Raw genomic sequence first — 25,488 nt, forward strand, 5'->3', positions numbered from 1 at the left:
TTGGGGAGTCAGTAAGCAAAGGGAAGATAAGGTATGGATTAGCAGCTGGTTGGTGGATTTTGGGAAAGTAGGGCTAGGCTCATATCTCCACACAGCTCCTTGGGCCAGCCACTACAATGCTGTTCAGGTGTTTAATCTGAATGAATGATGGGGTAAGCAGGACAGCGTGAAGCAAGCCTCATTCCCACTGATGTCTGGCATAACTGGCATTAATCGGAAGGAATTGGTTTTTTCAGGGACAGGAACCCAGAATGACAGGAACCCAGAATGTGCAATTGAGGCAGCCCCCTTCAAGCACAGGCCAATCACATCTTTGGCCAGGGAGTGCATCATCATAAAGGGAGCAGGACTTGCCACATACATTCCTGCTGGTCCCTTCATGGGTTCAACCTGAATGCCTGAAAAGGGCTTACTTCTCAGCCCGCCTTGCAGGTTTGTTGAGAGTATAAAATTTAGCCCATTTTTCTCCTTGGAGGAAGGGTGCATGGCCAGCACATTCATTAGGTGGGGTGAGGGAATTGCCTCAGGCAGCAGAAGCCCCTAAGGCAACACCCTGGCAGATACCTTGCCTGCCCTGCCACCTCCACCACTGCCCAAAGTCGTGTGAAGTCTTGCACAATTTCAGTGTGATCTCACTTGAAATTGGGAGGCAGAGGCAGCAGGGTGCCACATCCTGTTTTTGTTTCAGGAGGCAAAATAGGATGTGCAGCCCCTGGAAGGGTGGGGTATGAATGAATGGTCTTCCATGTTACAGACTTCTCCAAAGACCCGTCTAACATTTTGGAATGTGCCATGCTCCATGCTGGAGTGAAGGACAGGGATCAAGAGTTCCCTGGGACTGCCTGGGTAGATCACTGTCAGTTTTTTTAATAGTGGGTGTAGATCGCAGTGTCTTGAAAGTTGGACATGCCTCTGTTGTATAGAATCAGATCTTACAGATGCAAGCAATTCAAAAACACTTTAGAAATAAATTTCCCTGCTTCCCAGTCTGAGGATTGTCAATTAAATTATCAAGGGCAAGGGGAGGGAGGGAGGGAGGAAAGAAATGTGATGACGAAGTCATAAGAATGATAATGTGCTCGAGAGTCATCCTGCTGCTTTTCGCAAGCAGAAATAGCTTTACCCTACTGTCTGATGTTATTTTGGTTATCATTTGGTCCTGCTCAGTGATGTGGCAGGGGGTAAGGGAGAAGAAAGCAAATGGATAAAGCAGCCTCATTAACTTCAGATGGCAAATTACCTCTCAGTTTGGGCATAGCATGTCTCTATGCTGGTCTTTAATTATTTGCTTCTAGAAAAGCTCTAATTAAATTACTTCAACAGTATTCACACAAACACACACTCACAAAACTATACGGCTTCATTGTTGGATGCTAGAACAGAGCCAAAATTTCACAGGATAATCCCACCCCCCAATAATATTTCTTTCCCCCCCCACTCCCCTAGCAAAATATTATCCACACTGTTCTGCAAGGGGAAAATTTATTTATTTATTTATTTATTTATTTATTTATTTATTTATTTGGATTTCTTACTTACCATTCACCCAGAGCAGGTCACAACAAATTTTAGGAAACCATTTTGACACTGCTTTGTTACACATGCATATCTGTTTATTTATCATTATGCAGATGCCCTCCATGGCTATGTCATGTAGATGTTTATTTATATCCTCACTTGCATGAATAATAACTTATATATTTCAATATGTAAGATTAATTTAAAGTGGTTTAGGATTCCACATTTGCGCTCATAAAGCTAACAATTATGGACTCTAAATTCCATGCACACATTTCCCCCCCAGCAAGCATGGCTGTGCAAGGCAGTGTGTGCCATCAAGCGGTTGTGCCTCAGAACTGCACCCTACTTAGCACTGATACTTTTCCAACATAGAGGTAGAAGACTGCAGTCCTAAACAGGTGCACAGGATCGTCTTATGTAAAGCCAGTAATTTACGTTTCTACTAGATATTCCTGCAAAAATTCAATACTTTGAAATGATAGGATGGCTATTTATATTCCATATTTCTCTCCCCTGCTCCATTTCACTCTAAACTCTCTTCTTCACAAATTTTAAGTCTGCCACTAGGCTAATAAAATGCACACTTACAAACTTGGATTTTGGCCGCTTTATGTTTCAAATCTTTTCTGGATGACAGGAAAACATTCTATGGGGCACAATCCAATAGTTACGGAATTCTGAGCCTCCTTCCTGACTTCAGAACAGTTACAAAAGATAATAGGGCATGTCTGGGATGTCAGAACTACAAATGAATTAAGAGGTGCAGTAGTAGGAAACCACCACTGGCTGCATTGTAACCCCTCTGATGGGTGGGGTACAAATAATGAATTATCATTATCATCATCATCATCCCTAACAAGGAAGTATGGCAAACATAAGCACAGAAGCATGGTACCCTTTCCTGTTGCCCCCACTGTTGTTAAATGGGATTAGTCTGAGTCTTTGCCCTTGGTTCAGATGTTTACCGAAGCCGATTACCTTGTTCACTATGGTGGAGAAGTGAGCATCTCTGTCACCAAGCTAATAAAGTGTATGTGATTCAGATGCTCCACGTGCCTCTTTTCATGGAAGCTACTTGTATAATTTGGGGTTCCTATGCTTCACATTACACTGTGAGCATAGTGTTAGGGACATTGGCATCCACCTGGGAACAGGATTACTGGGTCCAAGCTTTGTCCTAATTATTGGGGAAACAGGTAGTATTAAGGGTAAGGCATGGCCAAAGGTGCAAAGTGACAGAACTGTTATGTAACTTAGGTCTTCTCAATCAAAACGAGAAACCCATGATGAACCACCCACTCACCTTCGGCAACATCATCATCCACTGTCAGCTTGAGACTCTTTCCCCGACGTACCACACGGACTGTGTGCCATTCATTGTCATTGAGTTTCTGCCCAGCATAAAGCGTCTCAGGTCCTTTACCTGGGGACAGTGGTAAGTAGAAGAAAATTTTAAGGCCACATCTGTTGCACAGTAAAAGCCTGCCTGGTTGGAAAAGTCACTGAAATCATCTTGGTGTGATGATGGTGCAAAAGCTAATTTGTTAAAAGGTGGTACAAATTACATTTGCATGCCTTGCCCACTTAAAGCTGAATGGGGATTGTTATTCCCTTCTCTCTAAGATATTCCTTACCTATCTCAGCCCCACATAGTTTCAGAGGAAGACTAAATGTTCCCTCTTACTTTACATCAGCAAACTTCACTGCAGTGCTAAAGGATCATAAAACCAGTGGATAAGTCAGTAGGAAACTGAAATGACAATGTTTCTGCTTTGAGGGGAGGGGAGAAGGAACCTATTCCCCATGGAAAGTAAACAACTCTTCTATTTTTCCCAGTGATCATACACACCAGGTTGAGTTCTGCAAACACATCTCCAGACGAGGTCAAGCATATATGAGCCCTCAGCAATTCCAACATTACCCTTATACTGAACAGCCTGGCTACAGATATTACCATCTCCATAATAATCAGTCCAAACTCCGCCTTTTTCTTTGTTAATTGGGACTTTTTAGGTGCTTTCCTTTCTGTATAATGAAGTACCAAGCATAGATCCTCGGGTAGACAATGCTCCTGAAGGAAAGCCAGGCTTGCAATTCTTTCTGGCTGTCCATTCTCAATAAATGCTTATTGCTTGCAAATGGAAGTCCTTGTAGAACGGAGATCAGGGAATCACTTGTGGTTCAAGGGGTGCATCAAACACCCCAGACCACAGATATAAATGAGGCACATAATGCTCAAGCAGCATCAATAGAAGTTAAAAGGCTAAGCTACAAGTAAGCTAGCAGAAGGTCTGGTTCTAATGGAAAGCTGAATCAGGACTTTGCAGTAAATTGTGTGTTAAAGGTGGATTCCAGTGAGATGTCATCTCTGTCCAAGAAGTGATCAAGGATAGCAGACTGAACATAGCTTTACTGGCACACAAACACCAAGAAGTGGCTCTAGATAGATGGTTTCTTGGCACGGTGCCTAGATTTGAATGCTCAAAGTGGAAGACTCCCATTTATAGAAATATATTTGGAATTAATTGTGTCGTTCATGTAGTAAATGCATTAGTCCTGGATCTACTTCAGTGGTTAATTGGGCAAGTTAGGATAAGGGTAAACAGCATCCTTCCATGAATAAAAATCCATCCTGCCATCAGTGAAAAAGGCAGAAGATCTGGCTTGGGCATTTTAAGGGCAAAGAAATTCAAATTTTCTCCTTCATTTCTCATTTGAAAAAGTAGATATTTAGCAAATGTGTTTTGAAAGAAGGCCCCTTGGGACTAAAGGTGTGAGAATTCAAGCCACACAAGCAAGAAAACAAACAAAGCAAAATATTTGAAGTCAGTGGAATCAATTGGGATGAATGCAAGCAGAGTTTGGTTGTCTCTATTATGAAAGGACATAAAAGATTTGTAATTGGTTTCAGCATACAGGGCTCCTTACATAACTGCAACAACCTGGCAAATGCATTGGGGATGCTTCCCTAGATGCCATATAGGGGATTAATAACACCCAGGGCACAGCTATGGGTGAAAAACAGGCCAAAACGTTTATTGAGTATAGTGTGGAAAGCAGGGTTGGCATGGCATTGGGCCAGGATCCACTAGTCCCCTACAATATTCAATCTAAAGCCCATTACATCATCCCAGCACTCCTGCTGGAGAATCCCATGGGCGTTGACCAGCATATAAGGGCCATGGTCTATATTATGCTCCTGGAATCCCGCTGATAACCTGACATGAGTGGCATCAGGCCCAGCCCACCTCAGCTTGGACTGAGAACTGGTTTACTTGAGGGTCCCCTTTATGTTTAGATCCTACCCAATGACATTTCTGCCACAAGAGTGGGTGAGCTGTCAAAAGCTCGCTACTGGCCACTCCTATCACTGCAACCAGTCTAGCACTCTGAAGCACAGATCTTCTAGCCACATGCCATTGCGTGCCTCTGAGAGGTGAACTTCCTCAAAGCAGAAGTTCAAGTGGTTTTGCCGTTATTGATGGGTGGCTAATCCTGAGACCACGCTACGTTGCCACAAAGCCTATTAATTTGCTGCCCAGGTGCCTATATGTGGTCTCCACTCTTGAGGTCTCTGCAGCCATGCTAACCACCACAGGGACATGTTGGAAACATCACTTTCAGGCTGGTGAGAACTAGTGATGGTGGATCTGAATGGCCCTTTTAAAGATCCTGCTGGCCCCCATGAGAGGAGGAAGCCCACTAAGATCCCAGCCAGGGCAATCAACTACCAGTCATGGCAGCATCCAGGCCACCCCACAATCTGGCTCCCACTTTCATCCTTTGCCGGGCCACTGTTAGATGTGATACTTTGGAAACCATGCTCCTTCTCGGTATTCCATATAAAATACATTTGTAATGCAGCTGGGGCCAAATTTTTACATTGGTGGCAGCTAGCAAAAAAGGAGAATGATGTGGAGATTTTACAACCATTCTTCTGTGTTCAGCCAGCTCTGCTTTTCTGACTGGAAACAAAACTGTGTGACTTCTTTGACTTTGATAAGCAACGGCAGGCTGACATTCAGCGGATAAATAAATAAATAGCACATTGGCACCTAGTTGCACCTTTGCACATGTCCACATGACTCCAGGTTCTTTCTTTCAGCGTGGCAGCAATCCCATGCTTTAGGATCAGGGGTTTTGCTCTCAAAAGATACTGGGGGAAATAAATAAATATGCCAGCTACCGTTGCTTTCTAGAGCATAAATGCATTCACAAACAACAGAAATTCAAAACTAATAGCCCTGGGGTGAGGGAGAAGAGAGAAAGGATTATTCTGCCTTCAAAGGCTTTCTGGCTGTTTGTGGAATATTATTTACAAAGAGCTGATTTTAAATCATTTTAGATTTATCTGTCACTACTTTCTTCTTTATCACCAGGCTTTGTTGTTCTCTTGTTTTAGTGGCTGTTGTTTTTGCTCTCTGGAAGACATCTGCAGCGGGTGGAGGGGGGGGAATAGAGCTGTTTTTCATCTGTGATCACCTGCTGTAAGTTCCTGCTCAACATCACCTTTCTCAGCATTACATCACAACTGTTTCCACGGAAACAAAGTCTAACAGAAGAAGCAGAAGAAGAGGAGGCTGGAGTAGCCAGCCCAGGTGGACTGTCAAAATGAAATAAAAGTAAGAAACACCTTGCAGCCTTTCCCCCACTCATAGATAGTTGGCATTAAATAATGAGGGGGGGGGAATGGTGCGTGTTGCCCTAGAAGGAAGCTGAACTCCTGGAGACACTTTCTATTTTTAAATGTTTTTGATGAGATGGCAGCTGGTCGTTAGGCTCCCCCCCTTTTTTTTCTTTTTGGTTGCTCATTACTTACTTTTTATGAGTGAGTACAAATAAGAGGCAGGAAGATTAGCATATAGCAGAAAGCAGAATAATGAGAATTGTGCTTTAGCCATAGATTAACGACGAAGGTGCTGGAGTGAGGGTTGGAACTGCTACCGTTGTAAGGGGAGCTTTCAGCTTTGGGGACACTATATGTCCTTTGGGGTGGCCTCCAAGATTCCTGCCCTGGAATCTGTCCAGCCAGATGAGGGAAAGACAGCAGGCCTGTTGGTTGTTCTTAGCAAAGGTAACTATTGAATGTAATCCCACCAAAGCATGTCTCTGGATGCTTCCACATGGCCTGTGTATACAGCATTCATCCTAATTTATTTTGCAGGGAGGCTCGAGAAGGTTGGCATTTTAATGAGTATTCACTCTGATTTGTTTGCAGTGATTATCAATGGCATTGCATTAAAGTAAGTGTTATCCTACTCTTTCCACCGCATTTTCCTGCCACTTTCCTTATCTCAAAAAAGTCCACTCTTGGGGAAATGGGCTTTGTTGCACATCGGAAAACTTGGTGTGTGGGTTTGGTTAACAAAGAGCTACCCTGGAAGCAAGAAGAAGAAGAGCATGTACCATTAGTGGCAGTGTTCCAAGGGACAGGTGAAAAAGAAAATAAGACCAACAGGAAGTATAAATTACCCCCAAAGATAATGATCTTAGGGGCACATGTTTGTGTGCCAGACAGAAAACTCCCAGTCACACAATTGGATGTGCCATTCTATCCATTTGTGTGCCAAGCAATTGAAATGGAATGAGCTTTAAAAAAAATGGTAAGGTTGAAATCAGTCATCTTACCAACAAGTTTTAAGATTCATTGGCCTCTTTGGTTTAAATGTTTGGGGGCAAAGAAAGCATCCTGATGTGGGTCTCCTAACTCTGTGCATGAGTGTCTGTCTACATGCACACCCATGTATTCATGTGCAAATATCACTGTCTATTGTGCCTGCCTACTCTACCATAAATGTTAATGAAGCAGTCTATGGGACTGAATATAAATATCGAAAAGGCAGTTCCTCAAGGAGCATTGAAATGAAAAGAAGAACAAATAACTCGCAGTACCTTGTCACCAGCCAAACTAACATAAATACATACACATGCACACACATACAGGGTTTTGCTCATACGCAGGTTCTAGAGATTCCTTACCACCAGAGTTCTTGCAGCCAAAGGAAGAGCACAGAGGGGGCCTCAAATGGCTTTCCTTAGCCTTGCTCTTATTTTCCTTACCTGTGTGCTGTCTTGCTGTCCTTCCTTGGAGGAATCATTCCCTTTTAATATAACTGCTGGTACTTACCATGCTATCCCATTACAGTGAGACTGAAATACTATACCTCAGAAGTGTTGCTGGACTCCCATCAGACCCAACAAGCATCATCAATGGTCTGGGGTGATGGGAGCTGTCGTCCAGAAACTTCTGGTTACATGCAGAAGGCACCAGGTTCAATCCCCAGCATTTCCAGGTATGGCTGGGAGAGAACCCTGCCTGAAATCCTGGAGAGGAGCTATCAGTCAGTGTAGACAATACTGACCTAGATGGCCTGACTCTGTATAAAACATCTTCATTCGTTCCTATGAACATAACTATGCTCCACGGATGACAGAGGTATTTACAGACATATAGAAAATATTATGGAATCAGTTGTAAGGAGGGAACATTGGGACTGTGACAAATGCCATATCTCTAAGACACCACTGGTAAGCACCTGAAGCTGAGTTGATAGCGGATTCTCACAGCCTAAGTGGTCAAAATTTCACTTTCTGTTGTGGTGGTAGGTACAGAATCCTAGAACTGTAGAGTTGGAAAGGACCACAAGGGTCATCTAGTCCAACCACCTGCAATGCAGGAATCTTTTTGCCCAACATGGGGCTTAACCTCAGGCCCTAAGATTAAGAGTCTCATGCTCCACCGATTCCCTAATCTTCAGAATGTATTCATTCAGGTTGCAGCTTTTCAAAATCAATCATTCATTCTCTCATTCAGATCTTGAATGGTCAGGACCCAAATCTGCATTGCCACCCACAAAACCAGACTGTGGCCTGGTTTGCACATCACACTAAGCCAAACAATAGTTTAGCATGAACACATGAGTTTACAGGCTCCCAGGGAGGAGATTGTGGCTGCTTTGCTCATACAACCAAGGTTTGTTCTTGGTGTATGGCTTGTAGTTAGTTTGGAGAGGGATAATCCATGGGCCTAGGTTTGAATGACATACTAAGCCAAACTATGGTTTGGCTTCATATAATGCAGCAGCAAAATGACAATGAAGGAGTGAAGCAGCTCCAACCCCCTGCATGCTCATGTGTCCATGCTAAGCCATAGTTTTGCTTAATGTGATGCACAAAGCAATCTACTATAAGCAGTGCTGTTTTTCTAGAAAAAGAGATCCTGGAACTCACCATGAACACCTCCCTTGTTCTCTTAGAATGCCAATGGTGCCCGCCTGAAAGGTGCCGGAACTGAGTTCCTGTGAGTTTCCGCTGAAAAAAGCCCTGACTATAAGGTAAAAAAATAATGATAATCCACCGGATTGTGGGTAGAACAGTTCTATGAATCTACCTTTATTTTCCCCATAGGTACTGCTTCCACTGTTGCAACTTATTTAATAGTCTCTTTCAATAGCGAAGGGAAGGCACATCAAACATTTTAAGCTGCCAGTCCTTAGGGTACAGAATATGTTTTGTTTCTAGAAATTCAACTGAAAGCTCCCTTAGAGATTTAATGATGAAAAATGGAATGGAAACGATTTCCTAAATTACATCTGTGAACAGTAAAGAGCCTATTTAATTGTATGTTTTATAAGCATATGACTTTTAACAGTGTCACGTCCACACCATAATACTTGTTATGGTATTAAATGTTCCGAGTTTGTAAAATTTATTTTAAAAATTGCCCAGATGTTCGCTCCAGAGAAGCAGCCCCCTAAGTGTATTCTTGTACAAATCACCAAGTATTAACAACCATCAAATCAGGCTTGATTGGGGGGGGGGGGATGTCACGCTCTGATAACAGCTCAAATGGAGGCCAAGAGGTTTGCGGACAGGTGGATGTAATTTCGGAGTCTCGTAGCAACTCCCAGTCTTCTGTAGAGACAATTACTGCCAAGATCACAGCATACATTGGATCTAAATTCTACCTGTCCCTTCCCTCCATCTTAAGCCACTGTCAATAACTCTTTCTGGCACATGACAAATGACATGACTTAACCCAGGTAGACATTAGCAATTCAGAGGATATCACACCATTGCACACTGTAGGTGACACAAAGCAGATGGCTTTGTTTTATAGAAAGGGCACCCTGTAACCAATAGAGAAAGACAAATGCCAGAAACATTGCTGAATGCATTTCTAAGTACCCAGAAGAAATGAAAGTACCATATGCAAGTGCATTTAAGTGGGTAGCCTCTGAGATTGGCCAAAAGGCTAAGGAAACTAGAGCTATGAAAAAGTTAAAAAAAATATTCCTGCAATTTTTTTTACCATCTTTTAACAAAAAAGAAGAAGTTGCTTTTGGAAATCATCACAAGGGAAAGAACATTTTGGTGAAATAATCCTGAGTGCAGCATGGAGTATGTGATGCCTACCTTACTCTAGAAGTAGTCCAGGGATGTTTGTGAATGTTCTTTCTTAAATTCTACAAATCATCTCTCCCTTGGTTTGTACACTGCAGCCTTCCCAGGTGCCACACTTCAGTCAAAGCCCAGGGGAAGGCATGACAAGGTAACACTTCCCAGGAGGCTTTTTAATATCCGGAAGCACAGGCAGCTAGGGAGGCACCAATGTGCTGGAGAAATTTTTAGTGGGAAGAAAAACACACATATACCACCCATGGCTGCCACGCAATGATAAAGTAAGCTCAAAACCTCACACTCAACAAATCTCTAAAGAAATTCTTGAGTGCGCTCAGATTGATGCTGGAAAAAAATTCAAGACTGTTTTGCAGGGTACAAAAACTTTTGAGAAATTCAAGGATCGATTTCTGGAGAGCTCTAAGCAAAACATTAGAAGAGTAGCACAAGGAAGCACAACAAAAGATAACTGCCAGCAGAACTACTGCTTCATGACCTAGGCCATGGGTAGGCAAACTAAGGCCTGGGGGCTGAATCCGGCCCAATCGTCTGCCCACGGACAGTCCGCGATTCAGCGTGTTTTTACATGAGTAGAATTATTCATTTTATTTAAAATGCATCTCTGAGTTATTTGTGGGGCATGGGAATCAGTTCATTTTGCCAAAAAAATATAGTCCAGCCCACCACAAGGTCTGAGGGACAATGGATCAGCTCCCTGCGGAAAAAGTTTGCTGACCCCGACCTAGGCCAATTAGCCCTGACAGCTAGAACCACCAGCCACTCATGACATGTTATTATTTATTACTACTGCTCTCTTGCTGCTATATTATTGTTTCAAACCTTGCTGCTGACTTTTATGCTGCTTTCACAGACACACACCCCCTACCTTACACCTGACATCAGTACACACCAGCCCCACCCCAATATCCCCATGCATACAAATTATGGCACTCTCTACTCCCAACCAGTTCTCTTATTAAGTGGGAAGGTCTTAAGGGAGCGTCTGCATGTAACTTGACAAATGTGTTTGGAAGCTTATTCACAATCAGGAATCCTAACAACAAAGGTTTTCTGATCACACAAAAGCTTCTAAGCGCAGTCCCTTTACACCTTTCCTCTCAATATGGGAATGTTGGCATGGGGCATCCTGCTCACATTTTCAATCCATTATTCAGGCATAAAGACAGGACATGACTATGGACTGATCCCTTAGAGCCGTCTGCACAGAGTGGCTGCTGAAGTTGTGCTGCTTCCAACAAGTTGATACCCTGTTCCTTGTTACTGCCCTATGGCCTGTTTGTGCCTTGATGACCGAAACCCAGTTTTGTTCTTAATACACCATGTGCTTTGCAACATTATGCATTAACTATTGTGTGGTTGCAGATGATTCCTGATCCAAGTCCATGTTGCTAAATGGGAGGAACTTAAGATGTTTCCTAAGCTTGGTAGAGGACCACAACCCTCCTAACAAAATGGCAAATAAAGGCACTGGCAGCATTTTGAGCCAGAAAGCAGTTCTTTGGTAAACAGAACAGTAACATGGTGGAGGGTGGTGGAGGAAAACAATACGATTCATTCACCATTTCCTGTCTTTAATCTTAGGAAATATCCCCAAGGGCTCAATCTCTCTTAAACAGTGATACATCATGACATATTTTACACTGCCAGCTACAGCCTTGCATAGTGGATAATATGCGGTGCCTGCCAGTATTGCCTTAGTGGATGTGTTTACAAAAGTGATTTCCCTAGGGAGTCAAGCGTAGAGGGGGAAACTCAGTCTGTTCTATCTTATTACATATCAGTTGACACTGTCTATTGCGGGCTCTGGATCCTATAATGTAATATGGGAGCAAAGGCCTAGCTCAAGCCGCAAGAAAGCACACACCATGGTGTTTATGTAACATCATTCAAGTAAGATTCTTCACAGAACTTGGCAAGAGCAGGTGGAATTATTACAAGCCCAGATCACAGAAGCAGCGGGGAGAAATGCCAAAAGTTAAAACAGTATAGTTTAGAATGAGCATTTGGCACAGCTGAAAATAGATCCATTGCCTCTGTTTGTGTGTGTGCATGTGCATATGTGTGCATGCACTCATGTTCTAAGGATCATAGTGTTGCCTAAATGAATCTCAGTCCATTCACATTCTTTGGAATAGCTTTACATCTGCTGTTATTGTACTTTAGCCATAGACGCATAAAATTACACACACACACACACACACACACACACACACACACACACAGACATCCCTAAGTCATTGAGCATGTTTTTAGGAGAGCTATAAAGTGCCAGGAACATTAATTGTGCTTTAATTTATTATCCCATCTCCTCCTGCTGCTCCTGGCTACTGCTTTGTTAATTTCCCTTCCTATCCCTTCTTTAATAAGCTTTCCCTATTAATGTGTTAAGAGGGAGTTTAAAAAAAAATAAATATTCTCTTTACTGCATCCTGGTGCCTGACTGCTATGCCAAGGAGGAGCTTCCTATATATTTGATTAATATTTTACAAATAAAAGCCACAGCTGCCAATAATAGGAGAATAGCTTCTGCCAAGATATTACCTAAGCACAGAGATCAAATATCCTTGCAATAGTAACACAAGGAGACATTGCATGTGGTATAAAAATCAGAGGCTCCAGCCATGTATATTCAAGGATCTTAAAACCATTTCCCATGTTGCAAATCAGAGGGTTCCCAGGACAATCGCTATATCCATCATATAGATTTGGTTGTGTGGCATTTCCCCATTGGTGCTGTAAGGTGTGGTGAGGCCCACCAGGTCTTCTCATTTGGTCTGCCAAGCTGTCTTGGCCAAACCAAGCCCACCTGTTGTCAGATGTGGGGCAGGTAAAGAACTAGCTAATTTAGGGAGGCTTGCTTAGCCCTGTGTGCAAAATTCTGCAAGCCCAACAACCAACTGATTGTGACATCAGTCCATTATGCTGTCAGGTTACTGAGTGGTGGGCTTCAGAAATGGTGCTACATCAGGCAACTTCACACCATTTCCCAGATTGGGAAAGCAGTAGAGGTGGGAGAGAGGGAGATGGATTGATGGACTCCAAGGACCTGCCTTTCACTATCAAGTGATTTGGGAAGAAAATGGAAATTATTCACACAGCTTGGCAGGAAAGAACAGCACACTTGTATCCCATTGCCTGAATCATATCTGGTGAGTGAAATTTACGGCCCATCCAAAATTCTATTTGTCCCATGATTTCTCGTCAGGGGTCTGAGAGGTTGTTGTGGTTGTTGTTGTTTTGTCCCACTGCTTTCCCCTGGAAAACCCAGAGTTTATTGTTGAATCAGAAGAAACGTCAATCTGCAGAAAACCTGACTGACATTTGTTCTAAACCAGCAGTCAGCCACAGGTTTCCTGGAGAAAGTTGTGGGACAAAATGCAAAAAAATTAAATAAACCCTCGCAGACTCCTGACTAGGAATCATGGAACAAACAGAAGTGTGGATGGGCTCTTAGTGTAGTAGATGGAGGGGCCCTGTGGTTATTCTACCACACATCCAACTTGTGGGTCACCATGCCATCACAAACTTCCCCTGTGTGGAGTAGAGCAAGTGCAGCTCCGCTTTGAGCACATCATGGTATAATGAATTAACTAGTCCCTTGTAGATTCCATGTGTGTGGTTCTTCACACATTCTGCTAAATGTTTTGTGTAAGGGACAGATCTGGCGAAGTCCACTCTCTCTGATCTCATTCTCTGCTACATGGAATGGGGCTCTTCCCTGTCTAAAAGGCAGGAGAGAAGGTTGGGAGTGTGGCATGTTAGGTAAGGGCGGGACTATGAGTTTGTGGTTTGTTTTCTGCAAGTATTTAGTACGTTAACAGTGTGATTCTATGCATGTTGACTCAGAAATAAGCTGCACCAAGTCCAATAGGGCTTACTCCCAGGTATGTGCGCAACCTAAACTTTTGTTTTAATAGCAACCAGTCACACACCTATAATAATATAGTTGAAGGAAAAAAGAAGCACAGAATAATAGATAATCTGCTAAGGGCACTGAGCACGAAAGGTCCTACCCCTCTCTTTGAGAAGGAGAACTCTGGCCTTTTGATTCGTGGCTCTGAAAATACTGCCTTGTTTTCTCTAAAGAGAACATATTGACTGGAAGCAGGCTGAGGATGGAGTTCTGAGAAATTAGAAATGTATTTCCAGGAGGAGGGAGCTTTCAGATTTTTAATAACTTTAGCTCTGCTGTGAGCTCATCAAGACATTAGCTTCCCACATTCTGAGTTAGGCGCTGCAGTTCTCAGGCAAGAGCACAAAAGTGCTCAAGGGGAAAACAGGCACCAGGGGAGTCCTTTATTCAGGATGGCTAAGTTGCCTGCTCCAGGATATGGTCATTTCCATGACAGCTGCACACATACAGCTGTTGGTGCCAACTCTTAGAGCAATTTTTGGACCAGCAGGAGGTTGAGGATCTGTTTATTTGCTAATGGGCTGGTCAGATTATTGCTTTGTTTATTATTTTAGTACTGTTAATGTTGTTCGGTAGAATTTTGCATTTGGTATGTTTTTCCCCCATGGATGTTTGTTATATGAACTATTAATCCAGGGGATGCCTGGAAAGCTCAGTTGGTTGCAGGATGGTGCTGATAATGTCAAGGTTGCAGGTTCAATCCCTGTGTGGGACAACTGTATTGCAGACTAAACGATCCTCAGGGTCCGTTCAAACTCTATAATTCTATGATTATATTATTTCCCCCAATGCTATTAGGTATGGTATATTTTATATTTGTTTTGTTTTTGGCTGAATGTTGGGTGACAATCAACGAATTAACGAATGAGTGAGTGAGTGAGTGAATGAATGAATGAATTTTCCCTTTGCATGGTCTTAACAGGTAAGGACCGAGCCAAACTGAAGCTTCAGGAATGTTGTGAAATGAACATGACGAAAGTTCTTACATCAGAACTGGCAGCCCTTTATGAAGTCATAAAGTGACTCATTGCATCAGGGCTGGGCAGGAGCAATCTACTCACCATCCCTGAAGCTTTTCATCAGGGAGTAACCATTTCACAGAAATCCTAGCAGGTTGTAGCCCTAAGTTTTAATTTATATATTTTAAAACTGTTGCTATATCTGTATTGTCCCTGTTATACCTAATTGCAAATTGAAATGTATCCCTATCATGTTTTATGACTTCTTTAATATTATATGTGAGCTGGAACTGGTCTGTGACTGAAATAATAAATTCATTCATTCAGGTTGTAGTCTTCCAGGTTGTAGGAGGAATAATTCCTTTAAAGTTGCAACTGTTTGTCCATTTTGTGTTCTGCTTTGTTGATAAGATGTTTGATTTTGGTTATAGTGATTGTTCTGACCACAAGGTTCAGCCCAGGGACCTGGTTGCTAAAGGAAAATGAAGCCAAGGGTCTTAAGGGAGAAAAAGGAAAGCTTAACAAGTTGGGGGTGAAGGAGGAAAATGCAACAGAACACTGTACTAGCCTTTGGACTGGGGGGGGGGACTGGAAGTGAAAATGTGTATATGGGTAAAGCTGGTAGTTAGAGAAAGATTAGTTGAATACTTCTTAAATGGTAGTATTTGGGAGCACAGATGGCGCACCACAGAAGAAAAAAGCCAGGAGAAAGATGCAAATAGACCTGAAAGTTAAACGGAGAAATGAAAATTGGTAAGTAATTGGCTTGGTTAGGGAAGCAATCCAGGCTTATCTGGATATTTTCCCTCTTGTTATTTTTATTAGCTCTTCAAACTGTTTTTAAAACAAATCTTTTTTTAAAAGAGCATTTTCAAAACCCATTATCTTGTTGCTCTGCAAGAAGCTTAAGAAAAGACTGAGTTCATTCATTTGACTTTAAATGTACCTGTTTAATGGAGGCAGAAAGGAGGATTGCATGTATGTATGTATGTATGTATGTATGTATGTATGTATGTATTCATTCATTCATTTTCCAACTTTCTGCCGGTACAGGAGCCAAGGCATCTCACAGCCCAGGCAGGCTTATATAGGAATATACAGCCTTTCAGATAGCCTGGACCCAAGCCATATTGGGTTTTGAAGGTCATAACTAGCCTTTGAAATGGACCAGTAGCCAATGAAGCTGTTGTAGCAGGGGGTTTCTGTTCTCCATGTAACCTGCTCTAGTTAGCATTCTGGCTGCAACATCTTGGACCCATTTAAGTTTCTGAACTTTCCAAAGGCAGCCCGACACAGAGTGTTTGGCAGTAATCCAATAGGATGTAGCTAAGTGTTCAGATTGGACATCCCCAGGAATGGGCTCGGCTGGCACACCAGTTTTAAACGTGCAAACACATTCCTAGCCAAAGCTGAAACCTGGGCATTTAGGCTCAGGGATGAATCCACACCCATACTGTGAACCTGAATCTTCAGTGAGTGTATAACTCCATCCAGCACATGTTGAATCCCTATCCCTTGGTTGACCTTTTTAATGACCAGGAGCGCCTCCTCTGTCTTGTCTGGTTTACGCTTCAATTTGTTCACTTTCATCCAGTCCATTACTGACACCAGCCTCTGGTTTAGCACCAAAACAGCTCCCTCAGATTTAGATGGAAAGGGGGAAAAACCAGAGTTTGGTGTCATCCATATAGTGGTGGCACCAAAGCCCAAAACTCCAGACAATCTCTCCCAACAGTTTCATAAAAATGTTAGCTACCATGGGGAACAGGACAGAACCCCGAGGGACACCATATAGACCAAAGGCCAGGGCATCCAATAGGAGTTCCCCAGAACCACATTAAAACCTAACTGGAGAACAACTATTGCAGGAGAGTGCCCTGCTTCAGAATAGCAGCATGCTTTAAGAAAGCTGACAGACCAGTATACTGAATTGGATCACTGCAAACTTCAGTGATGTCATCATTCCTTGGCCCTCTTGCCTACTTGCTGCCAGAAAACACTCTTAGTCACTGAGATGTGTCATTCAAAGTACCCGCAACTCAAGCATACTTGAGTCACAGAAACACCTGAGAGCATGGTGTGAAATGACAGCTGCTCAGCCACCCACTTAATACTACCATCACCACCACCACTAATGTCTTGGCACTGTATTCCTCACTAACATTCCCAGGCTTGCCTCCCTCCTCCCAGATCAGCCTCTGTCCTTAACTCTTCCGTCTCTGAAAGCCCTGCCATGGGGCTTTTGTATTAACTGTCAAGATCCCTTAGAGCAGATTCCCTGCCCTCATTAGTCAGCCCAGGGGTAGCAGAGGATGCTGACAAATCTGTAGAGTCTGCAGTGACATTCCGAGGGACCGATGTAGGTTTAGAGACTGTCAAGGGGAAAAAAGTAACCCAAGGCAACTTCTGTGGACTCATTTGAAATTCAGATTTATACATTGCGCTGCAAGATTCATTTCAGTGAAGAAGTGGTTTCAGGCTATAATGACCTGGATTTTTTATTTTATTTTATTACAAATGTGTTGGCAGGGTGGCAGGAGAGGCTGGCATCAAGAGAGTGTGTTCATGCAAACAGGAAGCAACTGTTCCATCATAAAGAATAAGGAAGAGCACACAGGAAATGTTAAAATCCTTCACTTTTACCTAACTTCATTATTTTCCTGTGCCAAACAACAAAATTAGGCTGACATAAGGAATTGCTGTCCCAGAATAAGGAACTCGGAGCTCCTGAGTTGGGTTAAAACACAAGGTACGAATGCAATTTCCCACGCTCCTCCCATAGAGGCCTTCCCTGGCAACCTGAGGTTTCCCTCTCCATGCTGAAATTAGGATTGAAATAAGTATGCTATTGTAGCCTGAATAATAGGTTGCAGTGTGAGCTTGGCTATTGTGTATGAATTTGGTGCCTGCAACAGTTTCTACACATTGAAATGCGCCCACAAGTCTGAAAGAGCTGGCAAATTCTGAGTTAAAACCTCACTGCTTCACGATTATGCTTCCATTCTTTTCACTTCTCTGCCACGCTTCAGGCAATTACTGGGCATGTGGTAGCCACAGTGGAAATTCCCTGCACAACGGCTCATGACCTATGGCCAGCTGGCCACATCCATACAATTGCCACATCCCACATTCACCTGTTTGAGAATTCCCTGAAAGTCAAACAGCAGAAGCATGTTGACCAGCAGGCTAGAGAGAGCATAGATTTCCCAAGGGCCTCTCCCTGCCCACTCCTGGCAAGGGCTCAATGGTTATGTGAATAGCCCCTGGACCAGCCTGACTTTTTCCTGAGTCATCCAAATGCTTTCCATAAAACAGGACACCCTCTAAAAGGTTGCTTGACAGATACCTGTCCAGTCTCTCTAAAAATCTATGGAAAAATGAACATATGAAGCAATTTATTCTACTGTTCACATCCAAGACACACTTTATGTTCTCATTCAATACTTCTGCCTGGCTGGAATGTGTCCATGCATGCAATAATGCCTCTTGCTTACAGAGATGGAAGATGGAGGGATGTGTGTATGTGTAAACCCCTGAATTTTGCTTTGATGGGATACAGCCTACTGTACAAAGGTAAGAATCACATTGGTTGTTCTGCCCATCAAAGGGGGGCTGTCTGAAGAGCTGTTTATAGCTTGCAAAAGCCTCAGAAGCAGGACCTGAATGCAACAGGACTCTCCCCACTTGTGATTCCCAGTACTGGATATGCACCACAACCATCATGATTACTCTTCCCTGATTGCCTTATAACCCCCATTAACTTGTCTAAATTCCTTTCAAAGCCATCTGAGTTACACTCTTCCATAGGATTCCAGAGTCAATTCCATGCCCTGGGTGAAGAAGAAGTAGAATCATGACAGAGAAGCAACTGTACCCTGAAAATCTCAGGAGGACTATAGCAGGCATAGGCAAACTCGGCCCTCCAGATGTTTTGGGACTACAACTCCCATCATCCCTAGCTAACAGGACCAGTGGTCAGGGGTGATGGGAATTGTAGTCTCAAAATATCTGGAGAGCTGAGTTTGCCTATGCCTGGACTATGTTGTTGTTGTTTAGTCGTTTAGTCGTGTACGACTCTTCATGACCCCATGGACCAGAGCACGCCAGGCACTTCTGTCCTCCACTGCCTCCCGCAGTTTGATCAAACTCATGCTGGTAGCTTCAAGAACACCATCCAACCATCTCATCCTCTGTCATCCCCTTCTCCTTGTGCCCTCCATCTTTCCCAACATCAGGATCTTTTCCAGGGAGTCTTCTCTTCTTAGGAGGTGTCCAGATTATTGGAGCCTCAGCTTCAGGATCTGTCCTTCCAGGGAGCACTCAGGGCTGATTTCCTTAAGAATGGATAGGTTTGTTCTTCTTGCAGTCCATGGGACTCTCAAGAGTCTCCTCCAGCACCATAATTCAAAAGCATCAATTCTTCGGCGATCAGCCTTCTTGATGGTCCAGCTCTCACTTTCATACATCACTACTGGGAAAACCATAGCTTTTACTATACGGACCTTTGTTGGCAAGGTGATGTATCTACTTTTTAAGATGCTGTCTAGGTTTGTCATTGCTTTTCTCCCAAGAAGCAGGCGTCTTTTAATTTCGTGACTGCTGTCACCATCTGCAGTGATCATGGAGCCCAAGAAAGTAAAATCTCTTACTGCCTCCATTTCTTCCCCTTCTATTTGCCAGGAGGTGATGGGACCAGTGGCCATGATCTTCGTTTTCTTGATGTTGAGCTTCAGACCATATTTTGCGCTCTCCTCTTTCACCCTCAATAAAAGGTTCTTTAATTCCTCCTCACTTTCTGCCATCAAGGTTGTGTCATCTGCATATCTGAGGTTGTTGATATTTCTTCCAGGAATCTTAATTCCGGTTTGGGATTCATCCAGCCCAGCCTTTCGCATGATGAATTCTGCATATAAGTTAAATAAGCAGGGAGACAATATACAGCCTTGTCGTACTCCTTTCCCAATTTTGAACCAATCAGTTGTTCCATATCCAGTTCTAACTGTAGCTTCTTGTCCCACATAGAGATTTCTCAGGAGACAGATGAGGTGATCAGGCACTCCTATTTCTCTAAGAACTTGCCATAGTTTGCTGTGGTCGATGCACTCAAAGGCTTTTGCATAGTCAATGAAGCAGAAGTAGATGTCTTTCTGGAACTCTCTAGCTTTCTCCATAATCCAGCGCATGTTTGCAATTTGGTCTCTGGTTCCTCTGCCTCTTCTCTGCCTGGACTATAGAGAGAGGAAATTCAGAGGCAAATTCTCTGCCTGGACTATAGAGAGAGGAAATCTCTGCCTGGACTATAGAGAGAGGAAATTCAGAGGAAAAGCAATCAGGACTAAGGAATACGAATGGGATCTGCACTTTTTATGTTGGGTCTATGACCCCTTTAAGAGGGATGGAAGCACCATTCAAATCAGGATTTTAGAAAATCAACATTTAGGATCCTAGCTTCAATCCTTTACAAGGCTGCAGTAATCCTCATCAAACCTCCCATCAGCTCAGAAGCCCCATTCACTGGATGCCAATTCCATTCATCCTATGAAACAAAGTGTAGATTTCTCTGGGAAAACCAAATTCATTTTCCTTCCCATCAGCTAGAATAAGCAGAATCGACAGATACTTCTGCCAAAGCAAATGTGAGCCATGAGAGTGGAATGGCAAATGATCTGGATGTTCATTTCCTATCTAAACATGTGGTGGCTTGAACCAATTAGTATCAAGTGCATCACACCTAACATCTCTTCCATCCTAACCCAAGCAGAAATGAAGAAGGAAACAACTAGGAAAGACATTCAAACTTAATTAGGCACCAGTTGATAAAGACCACTTTTAATGCCTCAATAGTCTGAAAGCTCATTGTGCATGTGTTTCTGTGGATGAGTCAGCAGCTTTGGTGTAAATTAAGTATTTAGAGCTGCTGTCTGCCCTCATCCTTTCTACAGTTAAGATCAAACCTTTGCTTCCACACCTCAAAGTCTATCAAAACCAGGTTCTCAAGGGCTTGTATTGGCACTGAACAGTTTGGTGAATGCCACTGAAGAAACCAGATCTTTACACTAACACTTCTGGGAGAGGAACTGGATCTCAGGCTTCCACACACCCTAAATATAAAACATTGTAAAATTATACTCTCCGCGAAAGAAAAATCTTGGAAGAGCAAAACAAACAGGAACAGCTTTAAGTAAGATGCTCTCTTCTAAAAGGTAACTGTTTACTTGCATTTGGATAAGTGCAACATTCATTTGTTTAAATTTATATCCTGCCCATCCTCCCCAAAGAGTCATGGATGCCCAACAACAAGTGATAAAGCAATAAAAACAAGTTTTAAAACATTTCCAGTACAGCCTAGGAAAGATCTCAAGAAGCCTTTTGGAACATGTTTGTGAATACAGAGATCTGTCATTTTTGAAGCCATGACCATTGGGAAAAGTGCAACTGCACCCAAGAGAATAGCTAGCAACCACCAGTGATTGGCTTTAGCTCAAGGAAGGGCTGTAGTTCAGTTGTAAAGCTCCAGCCTTGCACGCAGAAGTTCTTTGGGGCAATCCCTGGCATCTCCAGGTAGCGCTGGGAGAGAAACCCATCTGAAGTACTAGCAAGCCTTTGAAAGTCAGTGTAGATAATATTGAGCTTGATGGACCAATGGTCTGACACTGTGTAAGGCTGCTTCCTATGCTCCTAATGGTACACAAAGTGTGTGCGGGAGGAGGGCTGCAGCGGGGTGAAGAGGAAGGGGGAATCTCATCATATCATCATATGAATGGAAGTGCACCTGCATGACACTGTTGAGTTCCATTGGAAAATCCCACATTTGCTGTCAGATGTATGAGAGCATCCAACGGAATTCAATGGGTATTTCAACTATATTGTTTAGGGGGTCCAATATTAATCATTTAATTACATATCAATTTAATACATTTTCAGGGTTCATAGTAACAATACTCTTATGAAGAAAAAAACCAACAAGAATTTTAATGTGTGCCTGGAGTGCTCTGGTCCATGGGGTCACGAAGAGTCGGACATGACTAAACAACTAAACAACAACAACAACATGGGGCCTTTAGCTGCCATTCATACCTATTCTCCATTTGTTGAACCAAGTTTTAATTCTGGAGATATCTCCCTATATTGACTGGAGAATGGTTTTGTTGTCTACTTGTATTGTCTGGATAATTTCAGTGATTTGTATACTGTGAAACTTACTTGCTACCATACAGTGACTTGACCACATAATATATTCACTAAGTGGGTCCTATGACTTTGTATGTTAGCTGCTGAATGCATATGAGGCCAGGAACTTGCTGAAGCCAAGCAAGACTAGGTCTAGTCAATGTCCGGATGGGGGACCATGGGTAGAATGCAATGCTGTGCTATGGCGAATGTCCCAGCATCACAAACATTGCAGACTGCCAGATGGAACAATCCCCCCTCTCCAGCCACTATGAGCTGTTCTGGGGGTTCTCCTGGAAGGGGGGCAGGGGAGGAGAAGAGGGAAAGCCCATTGTGCAAGCAGGTGCCTTCATGCAGGACATGTGCTGATGGGACTCGTCAAGAGAAACCCACCCCATATGTGTACCACCTTAAGTTCCACAATAGGAAAAAGAAACAAAATAAAATCTCATGCAAGAGTCATGCAAGAGACTCTGAGGAGCTGCTGCTAGCATAGCTAACAGAAAGCTAAACAGACAGTCTGACCCTGGTATAAAACATCTATCTGTGGTCCTATAAATGAATGCAATCAAGGGATGAAAACCCTTATCATGGCCTTATAACCTAATATAAATATATGAAGCTGCCTTATGTTGAACCAGTCCATTGGCCCATCAAGCCAGTACTGCCTACTAAAAATGGCTCTCCAGACATTCAGGCAGAGGTCTTTTACTTGAGATCTTTTAACTGGACATTGTGAAGTGAACTTTGGATTCTCTGCATGCAAAGCTGGTACTCTACCACTGAATAGTGGCTCCTCCTCTCCAGGATACATTCCAGCTTAGTTTATCGCACTCTCCTTCCCTAAACCTTCTTCACTGGAAACTATGCAAATAAATCTCCTGTGCCCCATCACATATTGCCGCCATGCACAATTGAGCAGCTGCTGCACCTTTGGCCACGAATGAGGTGGTGCCTTTCCTTTCTACTGCTCACAGGAGCACAGTGAGAATTAATTCACTCAGCACTTAAAGCAATAAAGAGCATATAAATATTAGTGTTTATACATCCTTCGTGGGGTCTCAGATTCTGCTGACAAGCCAGCTGTGGTAATGAACGCTCCCCAATGTGCTATTATATTTAGATCAACATTTATTTTGGGAAATGTGCACGTAAAAAGCCTTCTCTGAATGCCTGAAGGTGCTAAAGGCAACATTTATGGCCTTTGTCATTAGAAAATCCCAAGTGGCAGGAAAAAAAATTGAGGGAAATAATACCATGCTAAATTCATGGGGTGTCATTCAACTAACCACTACTGAGAGGAGAAATTAATGAACATGACTAAGTTAGGCCAGAAAATTTCAGTGGGTCTATTCTGCATAAAACTTAGTTCAATACCACCTATTGATTATTGTGGTCTACAGAATCAAGCTATAAAATTGCTTGTTGGTTAAGGACTACCTTTGCTTAAATGTACGGTTTTCCACAGCCCTTTCAAGCGCAGTCCCAGTAACATTTGGGAGAGATCAGGACCTAGACAACCACAGAAGATGACTCCAATCTAGTACTGCAGGAGTGGCCAATGCAGTCCCCTCCAGTTGTTTGACTAAAATTGCCTGGCCACTGGCCTTTCTGGCTGTAGCCTGGAGTCCAATAGCATCCAGGGTAGCATATTAGCAACTCCTGCTGCACTGCATCGATCTATAAGTTGAGCTGTGAATTTGTATAATTTCCTAAGACAGTGGTTATTAAATTTATTATAACCAAACCTCTAAAAAATAATTGTCCTGCCCAATTTTTTTTGGAAACAGGCTTTATTGACTGTTTATTCTCACCTTGAGAAAATTCAGCAAAGTGGCCTCTGTGCCTTTTGGGGTGCAGTTATGGTTCCTGCTTAAATATTTTATTGTTGTTGTTGAAGGAAGCAGTGGGCCTGGTGTTTCTTCGTTCATATTCTCTTTGCATGTTGCTTCTTTCATCCACCATTATTATTATTATTATTATTAGTAGTAGTAGTAGTAGTAGTAGTAGTAGTAGTAGTATTAGTACACTGCCCTTCATCCAAGGATCACATCATGGTACACAACATCAAAATACAAAATTACAATATGAAATACTAAAAAACCCCACAAAAACACCTCAATAACCTCCCTCCCACAAAAACATTTTAAAAGCCATAGAATGTTTAATCAGCCAAAGGCCTAGTTATAGAGAAACGTTTTTGTCTGGCACCTAAAGATATGTAATGAAGGCACCAGGCAAGCCTTCCTGGGGATAGCTCTCAAATTATGGGTGGCAGAAAAGCCCTGTTCTCATGTTGCCAGCTTTTGGACTTCTCATGGAGGGGGTATGTAGATGATGATTTAAGGGTTCAGATCAGTTCATATGGGGAGAGGTGGTCAAAACCAGCATGTTGAATTGGGCCTATAAACTAAGTGGTAGTCAGTACAGTCATGCAAAGATCAGTGTAATATGCTCAAATCACCCTGCCCTAGTGGGCAACCTTGCTGCTGAATTCTGCATCAGCTAAAGTTTCCAAACCATCTTCAAGGGCAGCCCCATTGCAGTAATCTAACCTAGAGGTTACCAGAGCATGTCATATCAGTCGGGAAATCCCCAAGGGCTGTTTGCAAAACAATTAGATCCATCAGCCTCTAAGGGCAGGATCATCCTCATAGGTCCCCTGCTTCTGCAGAGGGAGAAAGGTGCTGAAATCTTAAATTTCACCAGGAAGTGATTTGACCCTGACAAAGGACTTGTCAGTACCCCCCCACTTTCAGATCACCTTCTTCTGCCCAGCTGAGAAAACAAGGAGTGACCTGTCACGTAAATTGGGTCAATGGCATGTTGGGAAAACCCCGGGGTCCTCATGAAGTCCTGAGCCACCCCAGAGCTAACCACTTCAACATGGATGTTGAAGTCCACCAACACCAGCAGTCTGGGAGTCCTCAACACCACCACTGAGACCAGCTCTGTCAGCTCAAGCAGGGAGACAGCTGGGCAGCAAGTCAGGCGGTAAACTAGCAGAATCTGTACCAATTGCCCAATGCCAGGAATGGACACTTTGGACCCTTACACATCTAGATAGAGAGCCTGGAGAGAGAGATGGACTATAGCAATTCCCCCTCCCTGACCAACTCTACAACTAATAGAAAAACAAAAAACCCACCCATCTTTCTGCAATCACCTTAGCACATTTCTTCATACGCTGAACATAATGCAGTGGTGTCTCTGAAGGGCCAATGTAATGACAATAATTCCCTGTCATTAACCTCTGAGACATGCTTGTAGTGCTTCTGAAAGGAGGGCTAGAGAAGCCTGAATGAGCTGGAACGCTTAATAAAATGCAATCTAACAAACAATAATAATAATTGTCTGTCTGTCTGTCTGTCTGTCTGTCTGTCTGTCTGTCTGTCTGTCTGTCTGTTGCTGGGTAATCAAGCCCTACTACCCATTCTGAAGAAAGACGGACATGCTTAAACATGTTGCAATGTCAGCCTCAGGCTACATTGCTATACTCGCTCG

General features: G+C 43.0%; 1 protein-coding gene and 1 long non-coding RNA gene across 28 annotated transcripts in view; both read right to left on the reverse strand.

Moving 5' to 3' along the window:
• The window catches only part of NRXN3 (neurexin 3), a 1,220,542-nt gene that overhangs the window by 686,441 nt on the left and 508,613 nt on the right, over positions 1-25,488 (reverse strand). For all 27 annotated transcript variants that reach the window (XM_082232019.1, XM_082232034.1, XM_082232025.1 and 24 more), the window contains one exon: positions 2,825-2,944. In XM_082232019.1, the coding sequence (XP_082088145.1) occupies positions 2,825-2,944 (120 nt within the window). The remainder of the gene's footprint in view (positions 1-2,824; positions 2,945-25,488) is intronic.
• Positions 17,338-25,488, reverse strand: part of LOC309538974 — a 57,615-nt gene continuing 49,464 nt past the window's right edge. Inside the window, exon 4 of the long non-coding RNA XR_014222567.1 lies at positions 17,338-17,396. This is a non-coding gene — a long non-coding RNA (uncharacterized lncRNA). The remainder of the gene's footprint in view (positions 17,397-25,488) is intronic.

The sequence above is a fragment of the Podarcis vaucheri genome (genome assembly GCF_965113315.1).
Source record: "Podarcis vaucheri genome assembly, chromosome: 1".
NCBI lineage: Eukaryota > Metazoa > Chordata > Lepidosauria > Squamata > Lacertidae > Podarcis > Podarcis vaucheri.